This window comes from Astatotilapia calliptera, chromosome 22 (genome assembly GCF_964374335.1).
Source record: "Astatotilapia calliptera chromosome 22, fAstCal68.1, whole genome shotgun sequence".
Taxonomy (NCBI): Eukaryota; Metazoa; Chordata; class Actinopteri; order Cichliformes; family Cichlidae; genus Astatotilapia; species Astatotilapia calliptera.
The window spans coordinates 16,689,323-16,703,435 of record NC_137442.1 but is presented as its reverse complement, the minus strand read 5'-3'; the positions used below and the strand labels follow the sequence as shown (position 1 = coordinate 16,703,435).

The window sequence follows — 14,113 nt, the reverse complement described above, 5'->3', positions numbered from 1 at the left end:
TCAGTCATGGATTGGCCTTCCCAAAGCTCAACATTATTGAAGCAGTGTGGGACAAAAAAAGGTAACAAAAGGTAAGAAAAGGTAGAAGAGCTTTAAAAGGCCTTCAGGAAGCCTGGAGAACTATTACTAAAGACTACTTAAAGACATGAAAAGAAGGTTTACCTAAGAGAGTTCATGGCTGTGTTGAAGAATATAGGTGGCTGTTCTAAATATTGACTTTTAAGGTCGTTGAACTGTTGAATTGTTTTGTTCTTATTTTTAATGCTGAGCTTTTTCTACTTTTTTTCTATTACTTAACGTTTTGGTTGTTTTAACAAAGGAAATAAAATTAAGCTATATGTGTCGTGGAAGATAAAACTGGACAAACAAAGAGCTGCTGAAACATTTCGTGATTATGAAGCGTTTGCATCCCGGCCAAAAAAAAAAAATCCTCCCGTGGTCACGTGACTCCGGGTGAGCCAGATTAACGGCTCTCTGTTTCTGTGTTTCCCACTTGCTGAAACATCTCCTCAAACAGACGCTGGATGTGGCGGCGGTCCTAGCAACGAAGACGTTATCTTTCCCACCTTTTTTCGGTTATCGTAGCCTTGACTAGTCAGTTGTTTTCGACGGCATTCATGAAATAACCTGAAATTCAGTGTGTGGACAAAAAGATGATTTCGCCGTGGGACCGGTGGTACTCGACGAGCTGCTGCCTCTGCTGCCATGTACGAACAGGCACCATTATTTTGGGAATATGGTATATGGTAAGTCCTTTTTTTTCATCTCACGTCAGGTCCCAGACGTGAATGAATATGGCTGAATATGTGGGACAAATTCTAAAAATATTTAATAAATATCGAGTCATGTTAATTAGACAGCTAACTCCATCTGTTTTCCATGTTTTTCACTTATGTTAAAAACAGGGTGCCAGCGTATGAAATAATTAAAAAATGTTAGCAAAATAACCTTTAGCATCTGTTGGGGTTTTTTTTGTTGTTTTTTGGCTATATAAGCATATAAACAAAGTGTCTAACAAATTCGTTTCTTTTTTATTTTTGTGTTTCCTCCTAAAATAATCCTAAGCTTACAGTTTTAGGCTGTTGATGCCTCCTTTTCCATCTCTACACATGTTTACCCAGTTAAATATAGTTTGTCTCCGATATTTCCCACCCGAAAGGATAACTTAAAGTCGTAAACATAGTTCGGTAAGACTGGTGAAATCCCCGATCTTCATAAGCCTCCCTTATTTTGAGCTACTACCGATCAACAAGGCCATAAAAAGCAACAAAAACCTCCATGAGATGTGTTCACATGAGGTGAAAGTGGTGACATAAGACCGATGAGCTTGTTCTCCCAGTCCTATGGTTTTCTGTTGTATTGAATTCCAGTATGTTGTATTGAAGCTGCTCAGCAGTACATCAATACCACTTTCCTTAAATTACCCATAACATTAGAGCTCTAACAATCAGTGATGATTATGAGGAAAGAGGGGAGAAAGCAGTTTAGATATATTGCCTTGTTTTCTATTGTCTGGCAATTGTCAAACTGGTCACCAATCTTTTTGAACACCTGTCTCCTAAATATATCTGCACCTTGTCCTACCTCTAAATGATACCTCATTCAGGACAGATAAATAGATATTTAATTGATCCAAAAAGGGAAATTATTGTGTTACAGGAGCAGGATAAAGAATAATCAATAGTACAGTCTACAATAAATAAACAATAAATAAGTCCCATAGATCCGTAGGGAGGACTTTATAGTGTGAGGTAGAGGTAGTGCAAATATTTTTATATATACAAAGGTGATTACAAAATAAAAAATGAGGTTAAATTAAAGAAAAGATTTTTTAAAAACTGATATTGTGCAAGAGAGTAGTGCAAGTTGCATTAATAAATAATACAAGAAGGTGTAAGAGGAAAACAAGAGTTATTTTATAGTTGCCTGACTCGCTCAGTGCATCTTAACTTATCATTACTAATCAGCTGTCACATTATCTGAGTTATATTACTAACTGCACGTTTTTGTTCAACTGTAATATCGATTCTCCTGTCCTCACAGCTCATCAATGCGGTGGTCTTACTTATCCTGCTGTCAGCTCTTAATGACCCAGTTCAGTACCGCTACCACCTTACCAGCTCCGAGCTGGGAACTGACATCGACGTCATGGACGATGCGAGTAAGTTGCAGCTAATCCTCCCGTTATTAAAAGATAAATGTCCTCAACGAAGCATTCAGACTGTAGAAAGTCAACCCATGCCTTGTTTTAGCTCTTCCAGTTTAAGGATTTACTGTTGTGAAGTGATTGGCTTTGTGTTTGGGGCTGTTGATTATATAAAACAAGACAATTTTCTGATATTTTATCCACAAGGGAACTGATTGATTAATTTATTAGTGGATATATAGGAGATTTAAAAAAAAAAAAAGTTGGTTGCAACTTTAAATCAAACATTTCTGGTTGTTCTAGATGTACCACTGAATATTAGAAGTGAATGTTAGGGCCTGTTCTTGTGCTTCAGAGATTGGATTTCACTGATTGGATTTCTTGCTGTCAGCCATATCCAGAAAGGGTAGAACCAAAAACGCTTGTGTGGATTTTTACTTTTTCTCATTCAGAATGAGCCTGTAGAGAGTGATTATGCATGTATTGGTTTATGTGTAGAAAAGCTAATGTGTCTGTCTCTCATTATTTAACAGACTGGAAATAGCCAAACTAATGTGATGTATCAGCAAATAAAAAAGCAGGCACAGATGTTTATTTGTTGTGTAAATTTTGCGTTGACTAAATTTTGGAAAACAGTGTGATGAAGAGCTGAAAGACTTTGAAATTGTCTGTATTTGCTCCTGTTGAAAAATAAGAACAAGATAGAATAGAAATATCCTTTTTTGTCCCTCAATGGGGAAATTCACATATTCCAGCAGCAAAGTAACAGACAGATTGAGCATGCAGAGCCATACAAAAGTGAAGAATATAGCATTAAAAAAGAAGAAGACTGTACAGAGCAAATTTACAACATAAGAAAAAATGAATGCTATACATTTATTAAAAATAGCATACTCAGGTTCAAAGAAATATGCAGCTGAGAAGGATAATTTTTTACAAAGACGTATAAAAAGTGCTGTATATTTGTGCTTAAAAACAACAAGGATAGACTATATCAGTATTGACATTGACCCAGAATTTCATATTTTGTGTCTGTAGGAATTTCCTGTGATTTCTGACCAAGTAAAAGATGGTTGGTTAGTGGCTAACTAAGTTATACTATAAAGGAATAGAAAGGAAAACCCGTGTGGTGTTTACTTTACTCAATTCCTCTCCTTCCATGAGAGATTCAACTGAAAATGTTACCTGAGAAGCTAGATGGCAGCGCTAGAAGCAAGTCATTTTTCGGTAGTTTTACGCATATAATTAAACATTTATTTCTGCAAAGTTGAAGCCAAGAATGATTATGATCAGTCGATGCTGAAGATGTATCAGCAGCATCAGTTTCGTAGCTCATTAACAGTAGTATATGAATGTATGCTGGTGTTCGTTAAAAATCAACTGTCATGTCCATGCAACTCCACGTGTTTCTGCAGCTGTAGCATCATCTGTCCTTTCTGCCAACCACTTCGTTTCTGAGAACGCTGCTCTCAGCACAGACATAGCTGAGTAAGCTGGGCACCGTAGAGAACAAATCAGCGTGCATGTGTATTTTCAGTGCTTCCCCTCCAGCAGCTATCATCATCACAGTCGCCTCTGGAGCACCACAGATACTGTCAGCGGCTACTCTGATTAAAAATGACTGCTCTAATTCTCTTTCGGATTAACGGTCATCTTGACAGAGTCTCCTCTCACAAAGCTTATGTGGCACTGGTTAGAGTGGTAGTCTGTTTATGTATGCGTGTATTGTTTATTGTTTATATGCAGTATGTAAGAACCTCTGTGTCTGTGTTGCTTAAAAGCATGTCTTCTGTTCCTGGGTGTTACCAGGGTGAAGCTTGTGAAGTTATGGAATAATAACTAATATAGTTCACTGTCAGTACAAGCACTTATTAGTCAGTATAGCGTCTCCCAGTAGTGATCTGGGATCCTTCTTACACACCATCACATACACACAGATATCCTGGTTCGGCCACATGTTAGCGATGTTTGTTGAGAGCTACACTGATAGCGACTAGTGTTGCATCGGGATTCTCACAGCTGTAATGTGAACGTGAGAAGGACAACTCTTGCATAATGATACCCACATGTTGATCGTGTTGTGTGATGTAGATACTAGCATGTGATCTGTGGTGTTTGGAGTCATGCTTGGTATTGAAAGGTGTACTTGTTCTCTTGTTTGTTGAGTTGGCTTCAGGTAGCAGGAAAAGTGAACAGGAGTCTGGCTACGTTGATAGTGCACCGGAAGACTGATAATTAACATTGATCTGTATTATTGGATATCAGAAATATTTTCTTTTGTAAAACATTTACCGTGACAACATTTCATGACATGAATATATGTTAATCTAAAAAATTCCAGCACACCTCAGCAGAAAAGCCTTCACCCCAAATAGATTTCACGGAAACAACCTGGAAAAGGTGTAGGAGTCTATAAGAGTGTTAACACATAAATATTTCTTTTTAACCTGTAATATTACTCACAATTGAATTTATTCCTAGCAACCCAAATTAATATTAAATGCAGCGATGTTTTTAAAAAAAATTTTTAAGTCTCCCAGCTAAATTTTGGTGTGATGCCAGATATTCATTTATAATTTATAAATGTATAAATATGACTTTTTTACCTGTCACTGTTTTCTATGGTCAATTTTAAAGGATTGCAGTGTGGATAGTTTACTTTAATGAGGCCACAGGGTAATTAACATTGCCTATTAATTGCAGGATTTATTGTGGGAGCAAAACAAGTCATCAAAAACTCCTACAGATAAAAACAAACTCTGATTAGCTGGTCTAATCTAGTCCTACAAAAATCAAACAAAGCTAATCTGCCCCTTTCAACACAGTGTGTATAGTTCAAACAGAAAATTTTCATATATTTTCTAACCATTATACCATCAGAGCTTAATTGTAAAGTAGATCAGTCACTGATCTGATCACCAATGAGTACAATGTCAATGTCTTTCAGAGAAAGCATTAAAGGTGACATGTTCTCATGCCATTGCTTTGTATGTTTATCTTTCCTCAGATATCTGCATAGCCACTGCAATATCCCTACTCATGATTCTTATATGTGGCATGGCGACATACGGTGCTTACAAGGTGAGCGAACAAAAGCAAATGACATTCAAGCACAAATCTGAACTTGGGAAAACTAACCGAGTGTTTTTATCTGATCTGAATCTCTCCTCTATAGCAACACGCTGCTTGGATCATTCCATTCTTCTGCTACCAAATATTTGACTTTGCCCTTAATACACTGGTAGCCATTAGTGTGGTGGTTTACCCCAACACGGTGCAGGACTATCTCCAGCAGCTGGTGAGGACTGTTTCATTCCAACTAAAATATCCACCTCAACAGCTGTCTTCATCTTAATGGGAATTTAAGATGCTTAGTTATTAGCTTAGGTGCTAATATACTGAGTAACTGAGATTTTTTATTTTATTTTATATTTCTTTATTTATGTTTTGAAGGGCCAGTTGTGTGTTTTAGGTCCAACATTTCTCTTTGCTTTTTACATTTGACTTATTTCATCTTCTCCTGTCTCACTTTCCCTTCTAGCCGGGGACATTTCCATACAAAGAGGATATCATGTCCACCAACAACATGTGCCTAGTCTTTGCAGTCCTCCTCTTCATCGGCTGCATCCTGTCCTTCAAGGTAAGGATAAATATTCTAGCATAGCTTGCTTTTGTATCTCGTATAAAACTGTACAAATACACAGAAAACAAATACTCCAGAACACTCACTGAGTATTTGTTCACTCTGGAAACATCCTTTTTTTTTTTTTTTATCATTTGTTCCTCACATTGTAGTGTAATTAAGGCAATTAAGTCTCACACTGTGCTCATCTCATAGCTGAATCAACCATATGGCATGTTTAATGAATGTGCTATTGTAAATGCTCCTCTTGAGCTCATCACACAGTCAGAGAGCAGCGGGTCAGGGACAGCAGGAAACCAACTCCCATCAAACAAATTCTCCTTTAATGCTTGGATGATTTTCCAGGCGGAGCGATGCTCTGGGGCTCTTGGACGAGATGGGGCATGAAGTTGCAGTCATCTGTACAATCAAATCAAGTTGTTTCCCTTCTAAGCTGAGATTAGAAGTGTTCTCGGCAGATATCCAAAGCCGGAGCTGGAATTTTATGACAGGAAGCAGCCACTGGAAGACACACTAGTGGACTCGCAGGCAAAAGAGTTATAAATGTCATGTCTTAGAATCTTGAGCTTTCAGTGTGTGGGATAGCCTGGCTGCTTATTCCCTGAAAAAGTCTGCTTTAAAAAGAGCTTATAGATCTGTGCCGTTTGCCAAGAAAAATGGATTGAAGCTCATTTATATTAATGGGTTGAATGTGCAGTATGTATGAGCTGCTGCCTTCTATGTAGATCATATGTGAGTCTGCTGGAAAGACGCCAGATGTGAGTCCTCAAGGACACATTCAGCTGTCAGAACATAGCAAACACCTGCTAAAGTCCCTGCTAAAGCCAACATCCTCCACTTGACTGCATTTGGCATAAATGTCACAGGCAGGAAGAGGAAAAGCTGGAGGGAGAAAGGAGCTGAAGATGAAGCAGCAGAGGAAATGTGAATGGATGAATGTTTCTGTGACTAAAGAGAGAGAGAGAGAAGAGGCATACAAAGTAAAAGGACAAGATAGTTAACTGCAGATTTTGCCAGGCCACTGTGCAACTACTCATTATTTTCCTCATAAACAAACAAAAAATATTGAATAGTGAGCAGAGAAAAAATGATAAACAAAAACCCAATAAACATCCTCGAGGAGTAGAGCTAGCTGTGCTGTCAGCATTTCAAATATATGTAGATTGCTGCTTTCTTTGAAGAGGTCAGCTCAGAAGATGCTAAAGTAATTGGTTATGCTCTGCTTGGCTTTCTTGTTAGTTGCTCTTACTGCTGGCAGAGGACTCAGCAGGCTGCTCACATACACACACACACACACACACACACACACACATACACAATGGAACTCCTTTTCCTTTGCCAAGCTGAACAAACCTCAGTGCAGGCAAAGGCTCAGAGAAGCTTTTGGTCAAATGTTAGAGGCACATCCAGGAAAATGTCCAAACATAAAACTGTCTTAATTTTTAACAGCTGAATTGAATCACCATGTGTCACCAGTCTGTAACAGCAATATGATGCATCTCTGCCATCGTCATGCCTAATGTTGATAAATGGATGAGATCACAGCAAGCAGCATCTGTAATGATGAAGAGTGTTTCTAAAGGTCATTGTGTGTTTGCTCTCACCTCCTGTGACAGGCCTACCTGATCGGCTGTGTGTGGAACTGCTACAGATATGTGAGCGGCAGGGGCACCACGGAGGTCCTGGTTTATGTCACCACAAACGACACCACGGTGAGTCCGCTTAGCCACCCACCAGCGTCTCACCTCAAGGACACACTAACAGTCCTTCTGCTGTCAGAACTTCATTTTATTGCATTTGCACAGCATTGATTTTTACACTTTGGTTTGAAAGCTCTCTGTTCATTATATTAGCAAAAATGTACACTTAGAAAAGTCACTTTCATCTCGTTGTATGACACATTAACTTCACTAAAATATATCAAATTCTAGTCTCGACAATAATCAGGGATTATTTAGCTGCAATAAAAATACAAACTCTTCACAGAAGAGCATTTTAGAAGTTTTTCATAAATTCAGAATGAAAAAAATCAAAGAACTCTAAGTCGCTTTGATTTAAATACATAAACAAAATAATAATATGGACAAAATAATGTTTATAGATTGGTTACTGGTCATAGATTTTAAAGTGTAACTGTTTAACCTCAGATTTAGATGTTTTCTTCAGTGTCTGTGTTATTTCAGTTAAATTATCTATTAAAAAGAATGCAGAAAGCAAAGTGATCCATTCATAAGTGAACTTATTGTCTCTTAAAATGTTTTTGCTGGCTGTACATGAAGCCAACTTACAGTAGCACCAAAGTGAACGTTAAAAATGTTTCTTTAAATACGGCAGTAGTCATTTTTGTTGGATAAATTTGCCTTTTTCAAAGATGAAGCTGGTATGTGTTGAGCATAAAATCTTGTAGAGTCCAACTTTTTATATAAATACATAATTACTATATAGTAAGGTTTAACCAGTGAGGCGCTATTATATTGAGAAATGAAAGTGATTAAGAGCCTTCTGGTTAAAATGTATAAATTGTCTACATGTGTCACATTATGTACTTAAGTTGCATTGCAGGTTATACAGTGGCTAGTAATTGTACTTAAATTCTTTAATGTTAGTTTATGCTGTATATAGTCAGTGATGGGACACTGTATCGTAGACCCTGTAGGTTGTCCTGAGGTGTGATTGGCTAGCTTTTTAGAGTTAGGTATAGTCCACTCCACATGCTCCCCCTCAGCGATCACTCACAAGGTTTTTGAAAGGCTTTACCATAGTCACGGTTTCCATTTGTCCGTTTGTAATCCTCCAGGATGATACACAAGACATTAATCTGTCTCACAGCCGCTGTCGTCTCAGTACGCAGCACTTCATCTGTCACTTTGTCCTTGTGCCGCCATGGCCCTGCTGCACGCTGCTGACGTTTTTCACCTTGTGAAACAGACTGCACACCCGGCAGCTAATCCAGCAGGGGCTGAAGTCATATTGTGTATCATATGGCCTTTTAGCAACTATCAGATACGTGCCAGTCACTCTCTCCACTGTCAAGTGTGTTTATTTCAGTGTAATTAAATTAGAAGATTAAGAAAACAAGCAAATACTTAATCTAGAATTATACTGACTCTTAGATATATTCGAAGAAAAAAGAAAATAATTTAGCAGGTAAATGTAGAGTCACTGCCTTGATATTAGACTTCTTTATGTCCCCAGAAACGCACATGCAAATGTGAAGTAGGTCAAGGTCAACACAGAGAGACACGTACAGAGATTCCTTCATTTATTATTTATAAAATCAGTGAAAATCCTGTGAAAATCACAGTGAATGTATGAATATACCTAAACATCTAATTAAATACAAGAAACAAATCTAAAAAGAAACACTCTAGTTGGCTAATGTAAACCAAAACATCTCTCTGTGTATATATAAATGTATTAATTTATCATTGTGTATATAGTTGAATAAATGTAAAAAAAATCCAAAAAATTCAAATATTTATTCAGAATATTTATTTTTCTTTAAAAGAAAGACTTGAAAGCTGAAAAACCTGAAGGCTGCCGCATAAGCATTGTGAATTTCAATAAGAGAGCTATGTGACAACAAATGGTTTAAGTTCAACAAATATTTGTGTCACATAAAGAGGTTAAAATAGCTTTCGTTGGCCTTAATAATGATGTGGATTTATCGCTGTGTTTCCTGTGTCCACACACAGCTGAATGGAGCATTGCGTCTATTTTTACTGTTATGGAGCTGGAGGTGTGTCTAAATGGCTTTTTACAAGCACCAACATCAAGTACCCAGCTGTTTATCTGCAGTGCTTTTATATAAATGCCATTAAAATGCACAAGGGTCGTTTCTCTCTCTCTTTCTCTGGGATTTTTTTCTGTCCCTTCTCTTTATATGCCTCTGTCCTTCCCCTTCTCCTGGACATGTTACATAATTGTCTGCTTGTCTGCTTTATTTCAAACCCTCTCTGTGATATGTTTGCCGGCCATCCCTGGCTGTTTCACAGTTCCATCCCCTCGGAGCGTATTCTTTTTTTTCTCACACTTTCACTGAATTAGCAGCAGTACTGGTTTTATAACACCATTTACAGAGAAGGAGCTCTGATAGAGAGAGGAGTGCAGCCTGGCCTGTAAAGCAGGGCCCTGTGTGTGTGTTTGTGTGTTTTTCCTCTTTCCTCTACAAATTGTACAATATGAAATATTTACAGTACATTTTAAATGTAAACTGCTTTAATTGTTTGTAGCTTCATTTGACTACAATGAAGCTCTTTGTCTATTAACAACAGCATAAACACAGCATCCCATGGACCAGTTGTTCACATTTTTGGCCCCCTGCTGTCAGTAAATGGGTACAACATGTAGGCTCTGGACAGTACCAGCACATCGCTTTCAGGCTCTGGTCACACAGCCTTAGAGACCATTAGCAACCGCCTAACAATCACCAGTTGCCAGGGAAAAAATGAGTATTTGTCAACTGGTTGCTAGATGTTGCTGGCAGTCGCAGTGAAATCAGCTGCTAAAGCTCAACTGACACAGGCTCTAGACACTGGTCAGTGATCCCCTGGTGCCCACTGCTTGCTAGGGAAAAATATGTATTCCCCACTGGCTGGTGAGTGGTTTTGTGAGGCTTCATTCTGTATTTATTGTTCAGAGAGAAGTCTATACTGCCCTGAAAACTCTTTGCATGGGTCACCTAGCATTTAGGTGGTCGCTCACAGTTTGTATGGATGTTGCCAACTTGTGTGTAAGCACTTGCCAAGTGGAAGTGAAAGCAAAGAGTGCCAGCATGTTTTTAAGTGATTATTTGGAACTCAGCTACTTTTGTTTTCTTACTTCAGGTTCTGCTGCCACCATACGAGGAAGCTGTTGCCATCCCACCAAAGGAGCCTCCCCCACAGTATATGGAGGCATGAGATATACCCTCACTGCTGGATTATGTACCCCAATCCTCCGACCACATCTCCTTACAGCAGTAGGACTCCAATGCTGGCTGCATCGTGTTGGAAAAACAATGTCTTAGATGCTGGTCCAGCTTGGATTCCTGCCAACTTTAGAGTAAATTAGGCCGACCTGAGCCAGTATTGCCATAAACTCTACTCCCCTCCTCCACCACCACCCTCCCGGTTGTTGTGACATATGCCCCCTCTTCTCGTCCCCTTTGTCCTCTTCCAAGGACAGCATCACATCAGCTTTCAGACTACAACCCCACCGCCAACGCTAATTCAGCCAATCCTCTGGGTAGCTGCTGTTCCTTGGAAGTGACTCCTGCACGCCTTGATCACTTGACTTAATGTGCACTTTTCTTCACGTGAAAAGTGCAACGGTTTGGCCACCAACTGTTAACCCACATTACTGTGAACCTCCTTTGCAGTGTTTTGTCTAGAAACAAACTACCTGAATAGAGACAAAGCAACAAAAATAGCGAGAAGGAAACTTACATTATTAGTTATACAAAAGCACTTTTTTCAGAAATTGAAAAATTTCCTTAGTTGAATGTAAATTTTGTAAGATGTTTTTGTATCACAGTAAAAACTGAGAGAAATCACACGAATACTAAAAGGATCTCCTGTTCTTATAAAATATCTCCGGCGTGCTGATGTTGCTCGTCCTGCTGGGAAAGTGTTTCAAGAAAGGTTTTGCGACCGCTAATTACTCGTCTTCCTTTTGTATCCACAGTATGTGAACCCATAACCCATCAACTGGCCGCGTAAACCCGTTCGCACCGTTGATTTAAATCCCAGTATTCCATTTTGCCTTCCTCGCCGCCTCCTTCGTATGTTCAAAATTGAAAAGGTTTGTGATAATCCAGTGAAGACCTTAGCACAAACCTGACACACATTCAAAAACCCAATACACAGAAACGTGTGTGAGTAATGATAATGATAAATATGTGGAAATGTTCCCATCTGTCTCGTGTTGTGGTCGAGTTTTGGCTGCAACAGCATCGACTGCGTCTTTGTTTGTTTTTTGTACATGGATCATGGTGTGTGAGCTGATCTTTTTAGTTGAGCTAACTTAGCTGGGCTGAGGGCATTTCCTATAAATATTCTGTGACATGCTGCTGCACATGCAGATTCTATGTGTGTGTTTACATTTTTATGTGCGCTTGCCTGCGTGTGACATTATCATGTAACTCCTAGGTCATGTATGTGTCGTAACATGTAGTTTTCCCATGCGGCGATGAGATGTTTCCTGCGTTGGTGACTTTCTTGAAATGAAAACATTGGATGGGACTCTAAAGCAGTAGTTCAGCATAATAACACAAAATCAGTATACATTATATGACGCTAGTTAAACAGTGCAAATGCTTGTCCTTTGTCAAGAACCGTTTAGGAAAACAGTCAGTAGACAGTATATAATGTATTTAATCAGTTTACATGGATTACATTTTATTATTCAGTCTATGCAACAGTGCATTCACCAACTTGTTAGGCTTGGAAATACAGATGTGGTCAGAAGTTTGCATCTACTTAGAATGGCCTGGTACTTTTGGGCTTTTAATGATTTCTTTGAACTCTTCTTTATCTGGGGTGGAATGATTGCACAACATACATCTTTAGTTACTTTAAAAATACAAGAACTAGATGCACAATTTATCTTGAATTTTCTCATAGCCTCGGATGTATACATGCAGCATTAGTATTTGGTTAAATGTCTCTTAGCAAGTGGTACCTCAACTAGACGCTTTTGTTAGACAACAGTAAGCCTCTAGCATAATTCTGGCTGGATATTTGACCACTCTTCTTGGCAGGAAAATTAATTTAAATTGGTTGGTTTCCTGGTATGGAACCGACTTTTAAATGTAGTCCATAGATTTCCAATAGGGTTGGGGTCAGAGCTGTGGGAAGGCCATTCCATAAGCTTAAGGTTGTCCTGCTCTATCCATGTGTGTTTAGGGTCATTGCCCTGTTGGAACAACCCAACTGTGTGACAATTTTAACTTTGTTCTTGTTTCTAATGTCTCTGTAAAGCACTTTGAATCACCTTGTTGTTGAATTGTGCTATACAAATAAACTTGCCTTGCCTTGCCTTGCCTTGTGCAAATCTACAATTCTCCTTACAGCTTTACGGAGTTAAGCTGTATAATCATTCTTCCCTGGAAAAACAACAGCTCAAATATATCATTATAAAAGCCAAAACTTAACCCAACATTCATGTTCAAGATGAGTGTGTGTAAATGTCTGACCACAGCTGTATGTGCACCATGAAGTAGTTTTGTTCTATTTGATACTAATACTGTAGTCCACAGTGTAGCCATGTGTCAGCCCCTCTGTCCTCATCCTTGTTTGTGTGAATTATGGCCTCTGCTTCTGCAAATCCAACAAAGCTGAACATGAAATTGCACTTTAAACTCAGTGTGCGCTCACTGAAAACTGCTGTATCTGTGGTTGTTTTTGTGTTTTCCATCTTTGTTGTGTGATCTGTCTGCAAAGTTGCAGAGGTGAACATTTTCATGAGTCTGGAGAATTTCTGCTAAGTTTTGCAGGCTTTAATGCTTGGACAGTGTCTGGACCAGTGGATGGCTGATGGCTCTTTTTTATTAGTCACTATGAGACTGTTCTCCTCTGTTTTCTTGTTGGATCTGCATGAGCTCACGTCTTTAATTCTGAATAATAAAAAAGCTAAAACATCTAGTCCGTGCTGAATTTGAGTCTGTTTTCGAGGGGGAAATTATTTATAGAGGAGCTGTTATGCTTTAACTTAATTTCTTCTTTTTCCAGGAAGTGTTGATTGGTTTTCACCTAAAGTAAAAGCACCACAGAAAGCACTTTTACAACCAAAAATGTATAATAATAGAGATATCAGGCTCTAAATAGTTTAAACAGGGTCCCCAGCCTAAGTCAAATAGTACCCTATGCCATCCTCCAATACCCAGCTTATGCTCACTAACCTCTTGTAGTAAGATGCTCTTCCCTTCGGCAAACAGGCTCTTACTTGTTAGTACGTTATTGTTACTCATCTAGCAGGAAACCCTAGAATGAGAAACATTAGTCCATCTCTAGTTTCAAACCTAATATCTTCATTCTGATAATACATCAGACCAATACCTGTGCAGTTTATCATGTGACCTGATACAATGAGTATCATCATACCTACCGGTACATTCAGCCACGTTGGTGAGAGACAGGGATTGAAATTAAATTAAACATCTTAAGATTCTCCTTACTTTCATATTTTCTGTCAGACATACATTTGTAGAAGCTTTTTTCACAGTTGTGCATAATGAGCTCACCCTGTTTGAAAATAATCTCTGCATTGGGTTTTAAACTGTTTCTCTCTCCTCTTGGCTCTGATTGATGTCAGTGGCCATCTGTTTACAGAGAGCAGCCAATCAG

General features: G+C 38.7%; 1 protein-coding gene across 1 annotated transcript; it reads left to right on the top strand.

Annotated features, from left to right (window-relative positions):
- Positions 1-477: 477 nt before the first annotated feature.
- Positions 478-11,330, top strand: laptm4b (lysosomal protein transmembrane 4 beta). The gene is made up of 7 exons (XM_026156904.2): positions 478-746; positions 2,044-2,161; positions 5,154-5,227; positions 5,322-5,444; positions 5,688-5,786; positions 7,406-7,501; positions 10,616-11,330. The coding sequence occupies exons 1-7, from the start codon at positions 654-656 to the stop codon at positions 10,688-10,690; spliced, it is 678 nt and encodes a 225-aa protein (XP_026012689.1). The 5' UTR covers positions 478-653; the 3' UTR covers positions 10,691-11,330.
- Positions 11,331-14,113: the final 2,783 nt, after the last annotated feature.